Below are 23,378 nucleotides of genomic sequence, written 5' to 3'. Positions count from 1 at the left end.
AGAGGGTTCCAGGTTCAATCCCCGCCTGGGGCCTTTCTGTGTGGAGTTTGCATGTTCTACCCGTGTATGCGTGGGTTCTCTCCGGGTACTCCGGCTTCCTCCCACCATCCAAAAACGTGCATGTCAGGTTAATTGGTGACTCTAAAATTGTCCGTAGGAGTGAGTGTGAGCGTGCATGGTTGTTTGTCTTGTTTGTCTCCATGTGGCCCTGTGATGGACTGGTGATCTGTCCAGGGTGTACCCTGCCTTTTGCCCGATGGCTGCTGGGATAGGCTCCAGCCCACCCGCTACCCGACCGACAGATTGACGGGATAGAAAATGGATGGATGTATTACTATCATTCATGTGAAACATGTGACATGCTCTTTCTGCCACAAACCACTTAAGAAAATAATACACCGGCCTTAGTGATCTTTTTTTTAATCCTCTTAAGTCATCTTATAAGTGTTGCTTGTTTGACTGCTACTCACTACGGTAGTAAACAATAGCAAAAGGTCTATTTCACCCAGTGATCAACCACAAATCACCTATTCCCAGATCTTACTGTTCTCAGACAGCCACTGTGACTTATTGCAAGGTTCACAAGTTCACAAAAACATGCGGTGAATGTTGGCCAGAGGGTCCTGGCTCAGGGGAAAGCACTATTTACAATGAACACAGATTTAAGGTTGAACATATTAAATCAGGCTCCACGTGCTGGTGTGATTCCAGGAGTTAAGATTGCGTATTAACCTGTTAACACAGACATCGAAACAAACAAAAAAATGAATATAAACTAACAGACATAGTACAGGCATGCACACAAACACACCCTGATAAATGTATGTGCAAGGCATCAGCTTATTATGTCAATAAATCACCTCACACCCAGCAACACAGGAAGCAAATACGTTCCTGTCTTTTTAGCTTGTCAGTAGGGTACTGCTGGTGTCTCTGTAATGGGTCGATGTGCAGTGATATATCACAGTGTTAGCTTTGTGAAAGTTCATAGCTGTGCTTGCTGTGTAACTGTAGGAATAGATAAGACAATGAGGCTGCCGTACAATGTTGCATTCTGCCCTGATAGAAAATGGGGAATCAAAGAGAAGTCTTGAAAGTGTGATACATTCCTGTGGGAGTATCCCATATCTGAAAGAGATTTGAGTGGGGACAATATTAGGAAACTGCTTAAATCATCTCTTTTTACTTCTTATTAGCATATCCAAGGCCTAATTGCATTCCATTCCATTTCGGCACTGACTTATGTCAATGCTGAAAACCATGTCTGCATTTCTTTGTTTCTATTAACTAGTAACTGGTATTCTATTAGATGCATATAATCCATGAAACGTTTTTCATTTACAGTAATTTGTTTCCTCTAATCTTCAGGAATCATCAGGACTGCCTTAGCAAACATGGACCGTGAAGCTAGAGAGCACTACACTGTTGTCATCCAAGCCAAAGACATGGCAGGCCAAGTTGGAGGCCTCTCTGGCTCCACGACCATCAACATCACACTGACAGATGTCAATGACAACCCACCTATGTTCCCCCAAAGTATGTACAAAATATAGTCATCAGAAAAAAATGGCATTGTGGGATTAAATGCCGTGCTGTTCTTTACCTGCATAAGTTTGCCTTTGTGGAGCACATTGCATTATCATGCTGCTTGTAAACACAGTTGCATGCTCTCAGACATTTTAAGCCTTGAGCAGAGGACCCTTCCAACAGTTCCCTGAGGGAGTTGTGTAATCTAAACAGCATTTGGAAGATTTCTAGAATGCCTTTTTATTATGGTAGAGGAAAGATGGTGTCTCCTTTGAAAACCATTGTGACAGAGGTGTAAAAGTGCTCCTGAAGGCTTGGCATAATATTCTTTTTAGAATTTTCTTCTGCTTGAGAAAAAAAGGATAAAACATGAGTAATTTAGTATTTGCAATAATAAACGACTTTCTTTTCCACACTGACATTAATGAAATAACAGTATATCTGTGTTATATGAATGATTAGAGAGCAGATCATTGATAATTGAAGCTTCCGTTTTATTCAGACCTATTCAACTCTCTTCACTATGATATATAATACTTATTGTATTACTCAGCAGTCTAATATTGTGGTAAAACTTTCCATAATTAGCAGCTAAATTAGATGAGCATTCACTAAAACCCTCTGTTTTGCAGTCTGAATTTTTCATTTTAAGTTGAGATGAAGCCACAAATCTTTGCCTTTTGAAAGTGCCTCATCAAGCATAATCCCCCTCAGCCCTGAGTTTTTCATTTGCTCCAGTATATAAAAAAAAGACAAGGAAAAAATGTTTTCTGAATAATCATCTGCCTTAGAATTGGATTTGCTTCACTGCAGTGCTATCAACCTCAGTTTAGCATTTAATGCCAATTGAAGCACTGCTGAGTATTTTTAATGACATTCCCTCAGGAAAAGGTGGTGACAGTCAATTTGCTTAGCTGTGCCCTTTTAGGAGGACATTAAGACAGCTGTGTTGGGCAAGAGAGGTTGTGTTTAAAACCATTTTTACTATCTCAAAGCGGATACAAATCAATGTTCATCCACAGAAAATTACCAGCTGTACGTCCCTGAATCAGCTCAAGTTGGGAAAGCAGTAGGGAAGATCAAAGCCAACGATGACGACCTTGGTGTCAATGCAGACATCAAGTATAGCATCATTAACTCTGAGGGGGCCAACATGTTCTCCATATCTACAGACAGAGACACAAGAGAGGGAATCATCAGCCTGAAAAAGGTGAGGACTATCCCATTTTAACACAGAACTGGGATCTGTCTTGAAAGTGATCGCCCTTTAATCTCCAGATAAGGATCGGTCACTGAAATAGACAATAAATGACTGTGATAACTAGACTAGTTGCAGACATTGATTAAGCATGCACAGTTAGCCTATGTTTTTGTGAAATGGGCAGCAAGAAAAATACATTTTCAGCTAAAACTCTGGGGAACATTTGACAAAACACAGTCTACATATTTTCATATACATTAACATTTTATTGATTTTATTTTTTTTTTTTTTGGCAGAGCAAGTGCAAATGTGATTTCAGAGCTGTGAGTGTAACAACCATGTCCTTTGAGCATGTGCTAATCTTATGGCCCTGTGGTGCCTTCTCCCTTCAGCCTCTGAATTACGAGAGAAAGAAGACCTACACGCTGCACATCGAGGGAATGAATACACATGTGGATCCTCGCTTTTCATATCTCGGTTCTTTCAAAGACACTGCCACCCTTAAAATCACAGTGGGGGATGTGGACGAAGCCCCTGTCTTTTCTATGGATTATTATATACTGGATGTTTATGAAAACTCTCCAAGTGGGACAGAAGTGGGCACAGTTACAGCTCGAGATCCAGACAGCAGGAATAGTCCTGTCAGGTAAGCTACTCAGACTACATGCATGTAATATCTGGATATTTAAGAAATACTTGGACGGTAATGAATAGCACAAGGAAAAGAAGGTTTCCAATGGTAAAAAAAACAACTTATTTTCAGTTGACTGGCAGCCAATGTAATGCTGTCAGTTTGTCAACGTACTGGTTCCCAAAAGTTATTCAAAATACGAGTTTTTGTCACATGGATTTTCAAGAAGCCTGTTCACTATTCCTGATTGGATTATCTGGCTTATAAAAACATGTTTTCAGTGGAAGCTTGTACATTTATTAATGTTGTGATCTGAACTGGATGATTTTTTTGGCTTATGGTTGATTGGCAAGATAATTTCTCATACAGATAATGTTTTGGCTGTGCACATGACAAGGACATATCCACCAATAACAATATTTCCGTCTGAAATGTTTTACGACTACAGCTCAAAATTCAATGCCATGTACACCAATGCCATATCATCATGACCACTCACAGGTAAAATGAAAAACATTGATTCTCCTGTTACACTGGCACATGGAATTGGGTGGGATATAATATTTCCTTGAGGCTGATGTGTTGGAAGCAGAAAAAAATGGACAAAAGTAAGGATTTGAGCGACCTTGACAAAGGCCAAATTGTGATTGCTAGACTGCTGGGTCATTGCATCGGTACGACTGCAGCTCATGTGGAATAGTCAAGGAGAACTGGTGAACCAGCAGCAGAGTAATGGACATTCAAGGCTCATTGATGCTTGTGGTGAGTGAATGCTGGCTTGTGTCCAATGGAAGAGCTACTGTAGCTTAAATTGGTGAAAAAGTTAATGTTGCTTCCAATAGAAAAGTGTCGGAACACAGTGCAACACAATCTGTTGCAATTGGGACTGCTTAGCAGCACAAAGGTTTACATGCTGACCCGTCTCAGTTGGATTGTGAGCAGTAGATCTGGACCACAGAGCAATGAAAAGAGAGGCCTTTTCTGATGAATTATGTTTTCTTTTGCACCATGGGGACGGTCAGGTCTGTGTGAGTTGTTTACCCAAGGGAATGCATGGCACCAGGATGCACTATGGGAGGAAAGTGAGATAGCAGGGGCAGTAGTCTGCTGTGAAACTTGGGTCCTGCTTTTTACATCGATGTTACTTTCACAAGTACCACCTACCAAACATTGTTGCTGACCAAGAACAACCTTTTATAGAAATAGCATTCTCTCATGAAGACTTTCAGTGGGAAAATGTGCCCTGCCACATTGCAAAAACCGTTATAGAATTGTTTAAGGAGGCTCAACTCGTTTGAGGTGGTGACTTTGCCTTTAAAAGTAAAAAATTCAATCCAATTGAGCATTTATAGGATATACTAGACCAGGGGTTGGCAACCTTAAACACTCAAAGAGCCATTTGGACCTGTTTCCCACAGAAAAGAAAACACAGGGAGCTGTAAAACTATTTAATGAACACTGCATATATTGTTTTTTACCTTTATGCAATGTATAAAAAAAAAAGCTATAGCATGTTGCATTTATGAAATCAATGAACTGCTACAAAGAAAACATCATTTTATTTCTGCATCCAACAAAAACATTTTGAATTCTGAAAAAAGAGACAGGGTTGGAGGTTTCTTTCAAATGAAATACCCCATTTCGTTTTGAGTCCAAACTTAAATGATCCACCTGCAGCAAATCCATCTAGATATCTTTCAGCAAAGGCTGTGTGTTTATTCTGGATAAAAACATTTTACTTTTTGTTATTTGCCAATTTCTCACCACATATTAAGCATCCTGGTCTCATCAGCAGTGAAAACAAATGCATCTTTCCACGCAGCATTAAACTTTCTGTTTTCTTCAGAAACTTTTCTTTTCTTGGATTTATCCATGGTTGGCCTACCGGGAGTCGAAAAGCTCAATAAATGAACAAATCGTGTGTCGTACATCAGTGGTTGTGACACATATTTTGAGCGACAAAAAAATTAAAACATGTTTTATTTTGATTTTACAAGATCACCATAATCTTCAAACTTTGAATTACATTAAAAAGACTAACAAACTAAAGTAAAATAGATTTGAATTTGTTATTTTTTTCTCCAAAGCCACAGCAGAGGGATGAAAGAGCCATGTGTGGCTCCGGAGCCGCGCGTTGCCGACCACGTACTATACAAACAAGTCCACTCCAGAGAGGCCTCACCTAAAATATTGCAGGACTTTAATGATCTGCAGCTGACTGCCCTGTGCCTGACATCACTGCATACCCTTAGTGGTCTGATGGAGTCTACGCCTCAGCAAGCCACTGCTGTTTTTATACAAAAATGGGGTCTTTTAGATGAAAATATAAAGTTGACACCTCAGCATGTGTCAGTGCATATATGAATTATTAATAAATGTGAAGTAACTTGTGTTTTGCAATACCATTATGAGATATCCTCCAGATTTTTCGAAAAATGCACATCCTCTGTACAAATTCACCTTCCATCTAAATCTGCCGTACTCATAGTGAAACTCTATTCTTTTTTTTTTAGACATTTCCAGAGATCTGGTTATTTTATCTGCAATCTTAAAATTAACCTGAGGCAATACAATACTTTGCACATTTTTATGCACTCTAAACAGACATGTGTGTGCTGTTGAAAAAACAATTCACAGCAGCCCTAGGCGGTGTACTGAACAGGTGCCTTGTTACATGGCATTACATGGCTTTACACTCTAGCAGCTTCACTGCCTGTATTAATTTGAATTCTCTCCATATTCCTGACAGAAATGATGGAGTAGTCCTGAACTTTATACTCCTCAAGAGATTAAGCATTGCTAACATATCAATAAGAAGCAATCTTCTGTTGCTGCTGCATGTAATAGGATCATATTTGCAAGCTTTGCCATGGGCTGCAGAGCCTTGGGGTTTTCTAAACAGCAGTAAGCACTGAGACTTATGAGCAGGAATGTGTAATGTTATGGTGGCTGATACATCATTGGCCTATTAGCAAGGAAATTCACTTATTACTATTCTCTAAAAAGATTCTAGCTCATAGTTGCATCCAATAATGCTTGGCTACAGACACTATAAACCTTGTTCCAAGTGGGAATTGTTCACATTCTGGTCTGGCCTTTGCCTCTGCTCTCTGTATTACCTACTGCATGCGGGCAGTCATGTATCGTGAGGAGAAATGACCTGGACCTGATGCAAGTTACCCAACCACAACAGACACTAAAAGTCACATTAACCAAACAAAACCATATCCAAAGATTACAGCAGTAATAAATCCAGGCTAACAAGCACAAAAGTCAACTGGGACTGTGGTATTTGGCAAGCCCCAAAGCTCCCTGCAGCTCTGTTTGATATTCTCTGGCACATGGCATGTAGTGTGGAATGAATGTGAAATGTTGAGGTTAGTGAAAATGTATGACAGCTACGACCATCAGTCGAGTCAAGTCAGGTATTTGTTGTACTGAACTGTCTCAGCACTGAGCACAAACAGGTTTTCTGAGCCAGAAGTGAAAAGCATATATATGTAAACCAGAAAACTTCACATTTCTTCACACAGTATTCATACATTTGACTGTATATTTGAATGGTATAATACTTCTATTTGCCTATGTATATGGCTCCCAAGAGAGTGTTAGGCTTTTTTACTTTTTTGGTATAAGAAGAAGAGGAACAAATAAAGCATAAACTTGCAGAAACACATCATTTTTGCCCACTTTCCCTGCAGTGAGTTGCTGACCCCCTTCAAAATCTCATCTTCAACTTGCAGCTTCCAATTTAAGGTATTTTGAAATTTAAGATATTTTTTTCACATTTTAAACCCATGTTATAAGCTCACATTATAAGCCCATAATCATGAGAAAACGATCCTCTTTACATTTCAAGCATTATTTTTCCACATTTTATATTTGTACTACAGTACTTGTGTTGTACTCTGAGTGCCTCCTGAAGGCAGGTAATCTGCAGTGTAATGCTGCACATGAATGCATCCTATGTTGACACAGATGGAGCAGCAGAGACGTAGCTGTAATTGGGAGTGCAAGGTACAGTGCAGCTGCTGCTCTGCAAAATGCTGCTCAAGCTGTGCTTCTGTGTAGCTATAGTGTAATGAGGTTTAAAACAAACTGTTCGGATTGCCAAAGTATTGTTCTATTTGCTAAACACAAGAAGGACACAACTAGACTTCTATTCTTGGACATAAAATGTTGCCCTAACTAACAAAATATGACAGGAAATCCAAATAAGGTTTCAGTGATGAATACAGTTTCAAATTCTAGTCATGAAAGCCAGGTTCACTGTGTTATGTTTCCCCAGTAGGCCATTTAAGACGAGTCTAATTGTTCAACTCTTTCACAATTGTGTTTTGATAATGAAAAGACTGGTCTCACAAATCTAAAACATCTCTGTTAAAGATTCATAGGAAACAAGAGGATAATATACATTTGAAAGAGTTTCCTTGTTGCTCTTCTGGGATACCTCATCCATTCCTACAGTGCATCACATGCAGTGTTTACCACTTAAACAAGAAGACAGCAGGAAGTATTTCACTGACAGTCTCTCAAATACAGAAAGTTATGTTGGATCTGAGTGTGAAATGGAGCCAGCATCAATATTTGTCTCTCTTTGATCAGCAGAAGTCTGCCCAAGCAGCAATAAAATAAACATGTTAGTGAAGTGACATTTTAGATTAGGAGAAATGGGGTGAATTTGACATCTAAATAACCAAGCAAGTTCCTCATGAGACATTACCCCTGGTTGCTCTTATATATTATCATAATTGTCAGGAACGGTTATGAAGAGTTGTTGGCCTGGTTACTTTAAAGCTCTTCATATATGCAAGTCATTTTAATCTGCTAGTAAAACTTATTACCTTTTCTTTTTTTCTAAACCTTTAGATAGTATTTAGTTAGAGGGAGCAAGAGCAGAATAACTGTTAGAGCAACACGTTATAAATAGATAACATGAAATGCAAGACATCTGATTTTATAAAAAGCTGCGTTAAAGGAAATCCTCGTCAGCTGGATTTACGCAAAATATGTTCAAGTTAAGCACGTCTACAGCTTGTTTGTGTTTTAATTTGTGTGATAGAACATAACTTCTGTTAAAGATGTAGTGTAGAGCAATAAAACTTAATTCTCCAAGTGTTTGTTATCACGACCTCGTTTGCCTCTTGTCCTCCATGGAGGCAACAGTGCCCTGCTGATCAGAGCTTGCAAAACCAGGAAGTGTGTTTTAGCTCATTTGAAATCTGTTCATTGTACACATTTCTGCTTGGTTTCGGATTTTCATTTGTATCTTCAGGGCTGGATATCAATCAAAATTTTTCGATACCGGTACCAATACCGATACCTTCACTTTGATACCAGTTCCTGAACGATGCTTTTTCGATACCAATTTTATAGTATCATTTCGAACAAAAAGGAAATTATATTACACATAACAGTACAAATCTTCAGTTTTATTTTTCAGCTCAGTATTTAAATTTCCCGGAGGGAATCTCTCAAAGGGATTAATAAAGTTATCTATCTATTTTTCCAATCCAAGCAGTCTTCTTACAGAAAAATAATATCAAATAATTTCCAGTGCAAAACAGTTGCAAACAGGTTAGGGGTTGGTGTCTAATACTATCCTACATACTGAGGATCCTTTTCACTTTTTCTTCAGAAACATCAACATGTCTGCTGTCTGCACATATTAAGTTGCAGTAACATTAAGATTACTGCTGGATTTCGCTGAACGTTAATTTACCTGTTAAAATGCCACACACTGCGTTAACCTCTGTACTCTTAGATGAAGCCGAGTCCAGTGGTCGAGATTTTGAATTATGCCACTCGGGCTGTGTAGCGTCCACAGGCTGACTTGAATGCTGAGAGGAGGATGGTTGCGGTCCGACCTTCTTGCAGTAAAACACGGAGCAACTTTCTGCTCTTAAATTGAATGTGCGCACGGTCAAATAATTCGTTAAATTAGTCGTGTTGCTGTCCTTAGCAGAGATGACTTTTTGGAATATATTGCAGCGCACACTATTGGCATCAAACTTGGTGAAATAGAGCCACGCTTTAGACTTCAGTGGCATTGTTTAACCGGTTCGGCGACACACACACACAACTACAGTTCCTAACGCAGATACACATGAACCCCGTCTGCGAGCATAACCACATTTCCTGCATGCGGCGAAGTGTAACGTTAATACAGCCAATCGAGGGTAGCATGGTCTTGAACACGTGATTCAGCTCTGACTACCGAAACTTGGCACCGAAAGACGAGGCATGTTTTGATAATCGGTACTACCGAAGCATTTCGATCAGTGCCTTAAAAAAACCGAAGTTCGGTACCCAGCCCTATGTATCTTAGAACTTAACCTTTGTAAAACAACCCAAGATCAATGTTTTATTGCTCTGATTTTCTCTCTCCTCATTCATTCTTGAGCTCCCTCAATCACTGCAGCTCGCAGCACATGATGTCCCCGCAGCTTAAGTAGGCATAACTGGCTGAGTTTCAGTATTGTGTTTACAGACAAGAACAGCTATTCCTCTGGGACAACGTTCCAAAGTTAACAGATTGCTCAGGCTGTAGTGTATATTAAACCTGACATCAGTAAGAGACAAAGGCGTCGGGTGATATTTTTAGCATTTACTTTGCTAATAGGTATTTATGTTGCCAGATCTCTTGCGGATGTGCTGCTGAAACACAGACACGCCTCAAACAACATTCTGAGATTATTTTAAACAGTTTCTGGCTGCTTTTACAGAGCAGGGACAAGCAATCTCTGGAGGGTTCTTTCACAGACCTGTAGCATTTGTACTGCATGAACGACGGGATCTCATTTCCACTTTTCTTTCTAAGAAATCTCACGTTTAATCTCCAAAGTAGTAAAAACTTTTCAACTTTGTCAACAAAACAGTCAATCTCAGCCATTCGTGCCTGTTTCAGTGAGCGAGGCTGGGGAGAGTGCAGTGCAGACTGCTATGGGTGAGCAAGCTTAAAAAATGAATGAGGAGAATGAGAATGACGACAAAGCAATGAATCAGAAAAATATTTTTTAAATGTTTCAGAGAGGTTGCTAAATAGATAAAGCCCAAACAAAAACACCCACACCTCAAACCTGTAGGTAGATGCAATAGTATCAATTTGTGTGACTCATTTGCACTTCTCCCCTGTCCATGTGTTTAGGTCCTTACAAAAGTCCTTAAACCTTAAAATACTGGATGATTTGTCACAAAGCAGTTTATCTTTAGGCCTCTTTGCGTACCCACTGGCTTTGGATGTCTTTGGATGTTGCATGGATTTAATTGTCTAAAAGTTCACACTTTCACAGATGTGCTTAAAAAAAACATTCAAGGCAAGGATAAGAGGAGGCCATACATCAGTATTTTTTTTCATATGGAAGATATGTTGGACACACTCTGTAGCTGCCAGAAGTGTCAAAAGAAGTGCCACATGAGTGTAATCTCAGTTTGTCTTGCAGAGTAGGTGCAGTTAGCCTGTCCGCATGTCTGTGAACTATACAAGTAAGCTTATTTTCTGAAAACAGTAGCAGAAAACAAGCTTTACTGAGTTGATTATAATGTAATAAATTTGTGTGAACACAAATCTTTAGATTATCTTAAGATACTTCATAACAATAAAAACCTTTTGTAAAAGCTAGGAACAAGCTGAATTTGGCTGGGAAATTGGCTCACAATATTTTACCACATTTTATTTTTTAGGGTAGAATTTTAATGTCAAACGAGCAATGTCAGTATGTAGACCTAAATTATTTGTATTACAGCTAAGATATCTCGAACATGAGGGGAAAAAACCCTTTATTAGGATTTTATCTCCGGTTCAGTGTTTGTCTGAACAAGCCAGATTAGCATACTTTTCAAGCTCCAGATGGCTAATTAGCTTATCGAACAACACTTAACTAATGGCCAAATTAGCAAATCATTAACTAGGCACCAAAACTATTTCTCAACTGTCATTTCCCAACTTATTTTTCTGCACATGTTGTTCACACCTATATGCAATGTGCAGTTACACTGTATTTCATCACAAAGCTTTGATTGCATATGTTTAGGATGATGAAGCAATTCCTCTGCTAACAATCTGTTTCTCTGCCATGGCCATCACATGATCATTGCATATTTGTGTTTCAGTCCATGCATTGTGAAACTCTGACACAGCATCTGACTTTTACAAGTACATACAAATGCCCTATGGTTGTAGAGGTGGCAAATTGTGAGTCAAGAAACGCTGTATATAAATCACAGTTGTTTGTGCTGAGGTTTCAGTCTTAGAAACTCAATCTAACAGAAATGTTAAAAAGAAAAAGAAAACTGCTGCATGTTCTCTTTGGGGGAAAAAAAATGTTTTCATACTTAATGGACAATGTACACATCAGTACTAATCTTTGATAGATCATTATCCACTGATGATATCAGTCTAGCTTTAATAACATGATATCTAAGCTTTTTTACTTGAGAATTTCTTTGATCTCTTACTTTGAAGTTGCTCTATATAATAATAGTATGTGGTCAAGTATGTCACAATTAACAATTAATCCTGAAATTGTAATTGTTTACAAAATTCATGATTATTGGTGCATAGTCATCATCCATCCATCCATTTTCTATACCGTCAATCCGTTAATCGGGTAGCGGGTGGGCTGGAGCCTATCCCAGCAGTCGCATAGTCATCATAATAATATTAAATTATCTGAACAGAAACGGCTAAATTAGCCTTACAAATATATTATTTGCTGATTATTTTCCACCACTTGTTTTCACAGTATACATGACATTTGCAATTTGTGATTGAAAGATCATGTAAATTCTTAAAGGTATAGTATGATAGCGGTGTGAAAAGAACAGATACAATTCAGTTGACAATTACATTTATTTTACATGATAGACTAAAACTTCCTAATCTTCACAGTCCTACAGATACTGTTGCATATTGTATTTTAAACTAAGGCAAAAACAAACCACGAAAAGATTAGGTCACTCAGATAAGTCGAATGTGTGCCTCTATCAGCCTAAATGTTTATTAATTAATAAAGTTTCAGTGGTAATCAAATGTAAATAAAAATAAAGGCCAGAAAAAATAAAGTTAATTATTTCCAATTAAGGAGGTCATTTCCCTATACAATTTCTATCTCACATGTCAACTGAAAAGGTTCCACTTATGGTATATTACGCTGGGAATGAATGCTGGATTAAAGGTGTAAATGAGTCATTAGGCGATAAATTAGGGAATACACAGTCAATGCTCATTTTGTGGTGAGAGGAGCAGCTCAGCCCATCCCTGCTTTGTATTCCTCAGGCTGCTTTCCTTGTAGTTCGATAACACAGTTGCTGGAAAGCCACTCCAAGTCGTTAACACTGCAGGTAGAACTGTCTTTTGTAATTATTGAATATTGAAAATGATTGCTCCTAAAATATTTGTTTTAAGAAACTACTGTCCATTTTAAAGCAGCAAAGATTATTCCATTCATGTGCTGCAGAGGTGGGACCAGGCTTCGGAAATCAAGCAAGCATAAACAAGTCCCCATTGGAATGGGCTGTTTCTGCACCTCATCGTGCTTTGGGTTGACTCATTTTAATGAATTTTCGGTTTTGTTGTCTGGTTTGATAGATTTAAACCAAGTTTGACATTCACATCGTTCCAATTAATATCTGTATTTCTAAGGCCTCAGGCGAATCCAAGGTCAAAAATGGGAGTGCTTGCGTTGTGATCTTACCAAGGTGTTTAATGGGAGACTCCACTGAAAATACACAAAGATCAGTTTAGTCTTAATGAGCACTGTTACTTTGTGAAAACAGTTGTGTAACGTCATCCATTGCTCTACAGGGAGTTTTCCAAAGTTGATGATACATTAGTCAAATCTTTTCATATGAAGTTGTAAAGATAATGGTGTCAAGTTCGGTGGTGGTTTGCACCGTTGCCTCACAGTAAGAGAGTTCCAGGTTCAATTCCCAGGTCGGGCCTTTCTGTGTAGAGTTTCTGTGTCCAGCTTCCTCCCAACATAAAAAAAACATGCATGTTAGGTTAATTGGTAGCTCTTGGTAACTCTAAATCCTCCCTAGTGAGTGTGGGTGGTTGTTTGTCGCGTTTGACTCTGTGTGGCCCTGTGATGGTCTGGCAACCTGCCCATTTGCCTCTCACCCATTGACAGCTGGGATAGGCTCCAGCTGGATTAAGCGGGTAAAGAACAGGGATGGATGGAAGCTTTATCATCTTCTCACATATTTTGTATCGTTCAAATATCACTGTTGCTGCGATTAGGTGGTGAGGGGATGAGAACCCAAAAGCAGAACACACCAGGAGGCAGCTGGATCAGGAACAGCAAACTAATAGGCTGAGCAAATACAAAGCATTGCAAAAGGGGGGGGGAGTCTAAACATCACAAAGAAACTGGCGAATATCAGGTTAGAACAATGGAGAAGAAACACTCATATGTGATCACTTATGCATGGCCATACTATTGTTAACTGTATACTAAAAAGAAACTGGATAGTCTTTCTTTTCATATTCCACTTTTGATGAGTCCTCAGGACAGGTTTCCAGTTTTCTTCTTAACTCTTTTGGATTCATGAAATCGATAAACTGAGCTACTGTAATTGAGGATGGTTCTATAGAAGAGATCCTGAACCCATCTAGAAATTCCCATGCCAGAATTGTGCCTTTTTTCATGGCTTGAGGGCCAAGAGATCACAACCATTGAGTGTCTTTTTTTAGGCCTTTCATATTATGTGTTTTCATCATTTTATGTGCCAGTGATAATAAATTCCACTGATAATGTGAACTTTTACATTCAGTAACATTAGTGTTGGAATATTTATCGACACAGTTTATCCCCATCTTTACTTTTGGAAGACTCCCCCTCTCTAGTATTCGTATATTCCACAATGAAAATTTAAAAAGAACACAAGCAAAATATCAGAATTTCTGATTCTCCAAATTTCATACTTTGTCTTGATTCGATTGTCAAGAACATATAGGACTTTTTTTGGTTAGTTTGGTCTTTATTGTTGCATTTTACTCAGTATTCGACAAGACGGGGAAGGGGAAATGAGTTGTAGTCGGATGGTGGAAAACACTGAATATTTTTGGAGCTTGATCTATTTAATGGAATAAATGACTGCAGATTTCTGCCTAATTTTTTCAGTGATTTTGACTTCTAAGTGCACCAACTTCATGGAAGCGCAGCTCTTAGTTTTATCCAAATGCTTCTGAAGTCTGCATATTATTACACATCTTATTCTACATGAAGCTTCTTTTTTTCAAGCATTTCAAAAGTTTTTGAAAGCTATGTTTATGTGATATGTCATCATGTGAGACTGTTATGTTGTCCCCCCACCCTCCCTTAACAACACAGCTATTTTGATGGACTGCATATATAGGAATAAAATTTTCTTTCTTGATAGATACTACATGGACAGCAAAGAAGATGGAGTAAGGTACTTCAGAATCGATGAAAGCAGTGGGGTTATACATACGACGCAGCCTTTGGACAGAGAAGACATGCCTTGGCACAACATTACTGTAATGGCCTCAGAGATTGGTAGGTACCCAGGTTGCTTTCCATATACCAAATGCTTCCAAGTGCAAGAAATGTAATGCACCTACTCACCCATGACATTTGCATATAAATCAACAGAGACAGTGACGTTATTGAGCAATTTGACACATTTGAGCAAAGGTGTAAGCATGCTGATTGACAGACAGTCAAAGGCAGACAAGTAATTTTTCACTAGTTTCTGAATCCTTTCAAACTTCACAAGTCATTTTGCATTCCTTGAACCTCAGAATTGGAAGTCGGAGCACAAAAATCATTCAAATCAGCTCTGAAAAATTGAGATACTTTCTTTACTATTTAAGATGTCTTTTGGGGAAGCCTCACCCAAATTCCTCATGTTTTCTTGGAGTGGGAGATCAGAAAGTCAAATATCCAAGACATGTACATTGCAAACAGACTGTGGTCCCTCACAGTATAAAGCAGTAAATAAGAGAAGCAAAGTGTAATTTAGCAAAAATTTCACAGAGATTACATTCTAAAACACACATTAGCACATCCCCACCTGCTCACAACCAGGTGGGAAGCTGCTTTGTTGGCAGTTTTTATATAAAAGTGCTCTCACTGCCAACGGGCTATGTGTGTGCATGTGTGTGTGCATGCGTGTGGAGTGTATTTTCAGTCCTCACATTCACTTTCATCAGAAGTTGTCTTCACACCTTCTGCTCCAAGGCTGCTGCACACAACTGTCCCGTAAAAAGTAAAAGTAAGAAGGAATAAGGGAACTACCCCAGACGGTTGTGCGTCTGCAGGAAAATAGACTTAGACTTGCCTCTTAAAGGTCTTAAAACAGGACTGAGAGGGATCCCTTTGTTATGAGTTTGTTGTTAGTTTTAGTGATTTCCTGCATAGGATGCTCTGAATTTCCCTGCATGGTAACATTTTTACCTCATTTGGAAACAAAAGGTAATTTAATTCCATTTGAAACCTCCATGTTTCTCACAGCTAGCCAAAAGTAAGAACAACAATTTTTCCACAGGCTTCTTTCAGCGCATTGACAGAAAGAAGATTGTAAATTTTCTGGCTTTACACAAGAAACAAAAAACAGATTGGCAGGTGCAAAAATGCACTGCTCTTCAATGCTTTAATGATCTTTTTTAGCTTCAAGCTAATAGACATTATATATCAGAGCTGCATTTAAATCATGGGGGAGTTTTGTACCACAAAAGCATGATTTAGGTAGGTTTACTCTCCCATCAGATAACAAGACACCCTGAGGGGATCATATAGTCAGTTCAAATTCATAGAGGGTAAAATTGAAGTCAAAATCAATATCAGCAAAATAAAGACTCAATAAAAGAAAATATGTGAATCTGCACAGCACACGTTCCCTTTACCTGCAAAATAAAATCTGTAAACCATAGGAACTGCATATCATTTAAAAACATCCTTACAGGAGAAGATGTTAATGGACACAATACAATAAAGTGTAATCAGTTCACTGTGACTACTTCTTGTGTCCAACTCTACACTGCCACATTAAAGAGGCAGATTTAATTTAAGTGAACAGGCTACATCCAGTCCCATCCTGCTTATTCTTATATTAGTTTTTGAGTAAAGTTCCAAGTTTTTATCTGGGCTAAAATATAATGTACTTTAAATAAAACGAAAAAGGGAAAAACAATTCCATAATGATTATCAAGGAAATTGCCTACAATATACATATCTTCTCAGTGGTAAACCAGAAAAATGGGGCAGATTATATATATATATATATATATATATATGGGTCCACAATGGAAACACAATGTTGAAACTGCATAGCTAAAAGTACTCAAGCACAGCCCACTGACAGTTTTGTTCATAGTTAAAATAACCATTAAAGTCTGAAGGAAACAATTGTGAATTTTTCATTTGCATACTGATAAGAATATATTCAAAAAGGTTCAAGTGTATTTCCTTATAGTTACTTGGAAAATCAATTCCAATTGTTTCAGTACCCTACTCAGAAAACTAATTAAATCAATAAAAGCCCCACTTACTTCAAGAATTTCTATCAGGTAACTTGTGTAATTCGTAATCACAATTAAGCATATCTCCCATTGACCCACAGGTATTCTGCATGCTAATGTTTCTTTATCTCCCCACGTCTCTTTAGTATTCAAGCCTATACTTACATGCCAAGATAGTGTCAAAAGGCTAAGATACATTTTTACCACCTTGAATGGGCAAAGGCACAACCTTATAAAGAAAGACAAAGCACCCAACACACATCCCTGCAAACCACCATGCAGAGAGTCTAAAGAATAGGTAAAGAATCCCAAGAGCGCAAGAGAATTAGAGAATGAATTGATTTCAGCACATTTTCTATTGGATCACCGTGGAACTTGACATAAAAAAGCACAAAGCTTTGTCTTATAATACCACTGACACAATTTCATTAGATGATGAAAAAAAAAGTAAAAATCTATAACTATTACTTAAACCCAAGACATATACCTGTGTGACTAAAAGTTTTTCTGAGCCATTTTCCTCCGCTGTTCACCATCCCCTGGAAACCACTGAGTGAAACCACTCTATCATGGACAGAGGCTGTTGACGGTCAGCTACTTTGCTCAAGGACCCTTACTGTGAAAAGATATCATATAGAAGCCCATCTGTGATTTAAAATGAGGCTTGACATTACATTTTGTTAGGGTTCGGGCGATATTGCTATCAAGCACAATGGACAAATCAGTTTAAATTGATACGGAACCATTTCATGGGAAAAAAGGTATCTGAGGAAAATCAACATTCTAAAATTGCAGGGATTTTAATTAGTTCAATTAAGTCTAAGGATAATCAACATATCCTGACAAAAAAGACGTTTTAAATGTTAGATGAGTAATTGATGTTGTGCAGGTGGGGACATAAAGATGCACATAAAGATGGAAGTATCCTGAGGATCAGAAAATGTAAGACATGAACTGCTTTACAGCAGCATTCTTTGTAGTGACCGGTAGGTGATGACTCTTGTGCTTGCAAACGTTTTTGGTATTGAGTCTTTGACCCTTTTTCCTTCACTGGTTTATTACCTGAATAAAAGTTTTCCAAATGGTTCAATATGGTCTCAGTCAAACCTTATTAAATACACCACAATTTTGATTTAGTAAATTATGCTACTGGCAGGCATCGTTTACAAGTTTCATGTTTTCCTGTGGTTCTGTCATTTGTTCTCTCTCTTATAGACAACCCCAGCCTTCTCAGCCATGTTCCTGTTACAGTTCAGGTCCTAGACATGAATGACAATCCCCCAGAAATAGCAACTGACGAGGAAGTCATTGTGTGTGAAAGCTCAAAGCCTGGGCAGGTGAGTGTTTAACTTGAAACAAACTCAACAACCTTTTAGAGTTTTTCTTTCCACTGTTTCAAACCTTTACAGACCTCAAAGACCCCGAAAAAAAGAGGGGCTTTGCAGAGCTGTCCATTAACCACAGTCATTTCCCTGACTTCATGCACTCTGTGCTGAACTATTGTTTCCATCAGTGTTTTGGGTTGTTCAGCGAAAACGTAGCGGTAACGACTGTGAAGACACTCCAGAGAGCTGCTTAATCATCCCATATTCAAAATGAGTATCTCAGCAGCAAACCATGACAGCTCCAAATCGAAGCTCATTCCAGTTTGCTCTCAGTAGTCTTTGATTCATTCAAATTAAGAAGGTTTTTGAGATACAGAGCAATCAGCAGCATAGAAATAGCTGAAAGGGTGGTTCTGCAAAGGATGGTGGAGTAAAGACTGGAAAGACAACTAAATACATTTTTAATAGTTTCAAGCTGGTGGAAGAAAAGTTTGAGTGAAAGTTTGAATTAAATTTGAATTAAGGTTGCATTGTAGCCTCCGGGTTCTTGGCTCAGAGGACTAAGAATTATGATATATTTAAGGAGTGAGTGGAACATCAGCATTCAGCAGACATATGTAAAGGAACTTAATTACTCATTAGTGATTTAGAAACAACTTCCATTTAATTTTTAATACAAAGCACAGGAAACATTTTTGATTTGTTGTCAGATGTCATGAAATAAATTCAACCGAACACCTACAGAGTGTTTAAATATTCTTCTTGAAAACATGACTACATCCACTAATTGATTAAATCAAAGCCTCTCCCATTACTAGTTGCAGAGTATTTATCATTGTTGCACTAAGTACAAACAACTGGAGCAATCAAACTTCTACCTCCCATCTATACTGACTGAAGCTGGAGCCGATCAATACCCGTGACTATTGAAGAGTAATTTGCCGCCAGACTGAAAGCGGATTAGACACATTCAAACTTTGGTCAAAAGCCAGATGTTAGTGGGTGTTAGCCGTGTTTTTTTACCCTTGTGAAAGGGTTTTTTTATGCATGGTCCATCCACCTCCCAGCTCATTCTCTACAAGATCCCTCATGACATGGGAGACTCCCATTCACTGTTAACTGGCTAACCTTTGAATGTAAATCATTGTTTATCATATCATATAATAACATGGGCGTATCAAATAGTTACAAATAGATACAAATTTAATAGTTTAGTAGATTTGTTCATACATTTTAATCCAACTAATTGTAAATCAGCAGATATTTGTATATTTTTTTATTTGTTTATTTATTTATTTAAATAAAGACATGATGAGGCACTGGTGAGCTGTCCACACCCCCGTCGCGACCCTGAATTGGATTAAGCCGGTATAGAAATTGGATGGATGGATGAACTTGATGAGGCCCTTCACAGTCACAGTCACAGCAGGTTTTCTGAGACCTCGCAAATCTGTAACAGTGCATATTTTCGAGAGATAATGCACAATATGAGAACTTCCCTCATCAAGTTTGGTACAATAATAGATTACATATTACCGATAAAATAAAATCTAGAATTTTGTCACAGGTGATTAGACATAAGCTTTTTTTTTTCTAGTTGATATCTATGTAATTACGAGATTATATTTCCAAGAACACCAATTTTAAGTGGTTAATCTATCATATGCACCAATTAAAAAGAATGATAATTAACACATTGATTAGTGGCCACACACGCCAGTAGCTCACGTGCAACAATGGACATTTTTGTCCATCTTCTGTGAACAGCCTCACACTGTGATCCTCAGCAATCCAGGAACTTTCTGCATCCATGTTTGCAGAGATTTGCTAATCAAACGTGAATGTAATTCTCTGGCAGAAAACAGTTTTATTGCTATTGTATCAATATGTTGTGAAGTCAAATCAGATGCTCTTGTTAATTAAATCAGAAAATAAGCTGATATGAGATTTGATTTCTTTCACAGCAAAATGTTTGTGGTGAGAGGGGAATCTTGTTAGCTTAGCAGTTATAGCACTGTACTGAGGTATAATTTGCAATTATAAATACTCTAATGATTAGTCAAGATGTTGGAACTGACCAATTTTGCAAAACCACATTAGACTGTTGTGATTCCCGAAACAAAAATACACTTGGAAAACAACTTTTCACTGACTCAGGCAGGCATTTTTAAACTAACAGGCAACAGCATAGATACATCCTCTGGTTTTTAAGAATATTTGAGTGACTTTAGGTTGGTTTTTCACTCTAATAAAAAGCAAAAACATAACTTCCCTTTGGCAACACAAGAAGAAAGGAAGCTGTACTTCTCACCTTGTCAACCATGACACCCACATAAGTCAACTCAAGCTCACATAAAAGAACCACAACCCTACACAGTTAAAGACAGGAGTTTGTGCAAGTACACCAGGAGCACAACGATGGTTGTGGTGTCACACTGATAATAAGTACTACCCATAGTGACAAGTGTTTCCCCTCTCAATTGGCTCTCTCCTCCCTTTCATTGTGTATTTTACCAATTAAGTGCAAGCTAAGTTTAGCGAGGCTAAACTGATAGTGAGGTTGCCTTGAAATCATCCCTGTTATTGTTAGATTCCAGTTTCCCCTTCACACCTGCCAAAACTGTCACAACCAGACACTCGCCTTCAGTTTCCATGCACAAGTAAAGAAGAAAATGTAATGGGACCTTTGGGCTGTAGGTCAAAGGGAGGTACTCTGACCAGTTATGGTCAAGAGCTCACAAGAAAGTCTTCAGAACCTTTATCAGCTTTGTTGTACATGCAGTTTGAGAGTAATTCAAAATTATGGAGAAGCTAATTCAATGTCATTCACTCTGTTTCTTTTCAACAACAGTTGATCCAGACTGTCACAGCAGTGGATAAGGATGACTTTGCCAATGGCCAGCGGTTTTCTTTTGCCTTGCCAAGCCAGCTACCAGTTAATCCCAACTTCACGCTAAAGGACAATGAGGGTAATGAAAATGATCAATGTTTGTTTGCTTTTCTTATGAGTTTTCAACTCTGCCTAAAGAGATATCCACACTGGTCACATTTCCAAGGTCCAATACACTGTGCTGACTTCATTCTACCTTTGAGATGCAGTGATAATTTGCTTTCCTATCGAGTGGGTATGACAAGCATATGAAGATTCAAATCCCCCCATCTGCTCTGATTCTGGTCTGTGTGAAAGATAAGAGTCATAGAGCTTTGGCATGTTTGCGCATTGTGTTGTCAAATGGATTACCCACTCAGGCGCTCACTCTCTCCACCTTGTGTGTTTTATAGTGCACCTGCCCATGGCCAGCAGTGAGTGTTACCATAGCAACCATTTCAGAGTCAGGTGAATACCTAGCCCGAGGGTGGTCTGCAATCACAGGGCTTTTTATAAGCTCTCAGCCAGAAGATCTCACAGTTACAGGCTGAGAAGGAGAGTTCACAGCACACTGGATGTGGGCCAGAGAGCAGCATAAAAACAGAAAAGAAGGTCACACGAGAGAGATTTAGAAAAAGAAAAAAAATCAATGTGATAATAGGAGGTAGGTCTTTTTAGCCCTTTATCAAATTGCTTCCAGCCTTAAGTCTTTCTTTGCTTGCTTCTACTTCACTGGATTGCAGAGGCCAATTTAGCTTCTGCATTCATGCAAACAGCTCTGAGAGACATCGCTCACCTCTTGTTCACCGCCACCTCTAAAGGGTAAATAAATAAAACCAAGGTAAGGAATGATGCAGTACTCCAAGGACACCAATCTCCAGCAAGATAAAGAAAGGCCACAGTTTTACACATTACCATAGACAAAGGCTGAAGTCCTGCAAGAAGTAGGTGTCTGACTATGGTTACTGGGAGAGAAGATTGAATTACGTAGTTTACCAAATCATTCCACTATCATTAAAGGCTCTCTCTGTCTTTTCTTAAAGCTCTAGTTTTTTTAAGATACTTTTTTAACAATTGAAAATGAAAGATATTGAAATATTCAGAGCTTTGTGTGCAGCCTCTGGCCACAGTTAGACTCTTCTTAAGACAGCTATCCAAGGACTGGCATTTTGTCATTTCACCATGGATGTGATCATGATATTTCCGTGAAAAAACACTTATAAAATGTATTTATTCTCTTTAATTCAAGGGTATTACCAAGAAGTACACCTCCAATATTGCAACCTGGCATCTCTTGCTGATTTGCCATATGCTGTGTTAGAGAATAATGGCTTGGACTTAAAGGAAAGCTGACAAAAAAAGAAAAAAAAAAAAGTTAGACAAAGCATCACTGTTGGTCTGTTTTGCTTTCCATGCCTTATAATAGGACTGCACGGTGGTGTGGTGGTTCTGGTGCCATTATGATCCTGTTAGCTTTTTTGCTCTGGTATTAGAACTAGAGAGGTTACACTTCTTATTGGATCAGTGTATTTTTAAATGTTTTCTTAGGTCATTGGAACCAGGGTATCACTATGAAGTGAGGTCTTACAGTGAAGACAAGACCTGCTCTGAGCATCGAGTGTAAATTGAATTCAACACTAATCCCACAGCCCACTATTTCCAAGTCCTGCAAAATAATTCCCAACACTGAAAAAAATTTAAAAGCCAAAGGAACAGAATTAATAGCATTTTTTTTGGTTTATGGTTTTTGAATTATGGTGTATATATGTCTTCCACAGCATACAATTCCATCTTCTTTAGTCTTTGTTTTTACCATATTAGATATGCAATACAATCCCTTAAAGGATTATTATTGATCAGACGTTATAGGAAATTACGGATTCTTTAAGTGTTGGCGAGAAATAGAGGGAATAAAGGGATTTTTTTAAATCCCAAAGGGAAACAATGAATCTTATTTAGATGGTAGAAGCTAGTCTTTCAGGCATAAATTATTCCTAAAGGAAAAAATCTGTTTCACTACATATAGATTCTATAAATCATTATTTCTTGGTGGCAGGGGATATTTCTCCTTTTAAATAAAAAGAAACACTCTAACATGACTCAAAGATGCAACAATCGTTTTTTATTCTTTCTTTAATATTCCAATTATGGTTGTATTATAAACCGCGAGCATCAGCTTGCACATTATGTCACAGCAAAGGAAAAGGACCGACAGCTCCTGTTTTATGTACAGCACATGTGGAGATGTTTAAGAGGTAGACACAGATGTACAGCGGATCACTGGTGAGAATACAGAAAGCGCAGTGAGTTACTTCCCCGGACATAAAAGAGGATAGAGAATC

At 38.3% G+C, this 23,378-nt stretch overlaps 1 protein-coding gene across 1 annotated transcript in view; it reads left to right on the top strand.

Moving 5' to 3' along the window:
- Window positions 1-23,378, top strand: part of LOC140284740 (cadherin-18) — a 94,135-nt gene that overhangs the window by 54,907 nt on the left and 15,850 nt on the right. The window contains exons 5-10 of the mRNA XM_072378726.1: window positions 1,369-1,536; window positions 2,550-2,737; window positions 3,121-3,374; window positions 14,742-14,878; window positions 18,058-18,179; window positions 21,019-21,136. Coding sequence (XP_072234827.1) covers window positions 1,369-1,536; window positions 2,550-2,737; window positions 3,121-3,374; window positions 14,742-14,878; window positions 18,058-18,179; window positions 21,019-21,136 — 987 coding nt within the window. The remainder of the gene's footprint in view (window positions 1-1,368; window positions 1,537-2,549; window positions 2,738-3,120; window positions 3,375-14,741; window positions 14,879-18,057; window positions 18,180-21,018; window positions 21,137-23,378) is intronic.

The sequence above is a fragment of the Leuresthes tenuis genome, unplaced genomic scaffold (assembly GCF_036924035.1).
Source record: "Leuresthes tenuis unplaced genomic scaffold, fLeuTen1.0.hap1 SCAF_24, whole genome shotgun sequence".
Taxonomy (NCBI): domain Eukaryota; kingdom Metazoa; phylum Chordata; class Actinopteri; order Atheriniformes; family Atherinopsidae; genus Leuresthes; species Leuresthes tenuis.
Note: the sequence above shows the minus strand (reverse complement) of the source record. Positions and strands in the feature narration are given on the sequence as shown.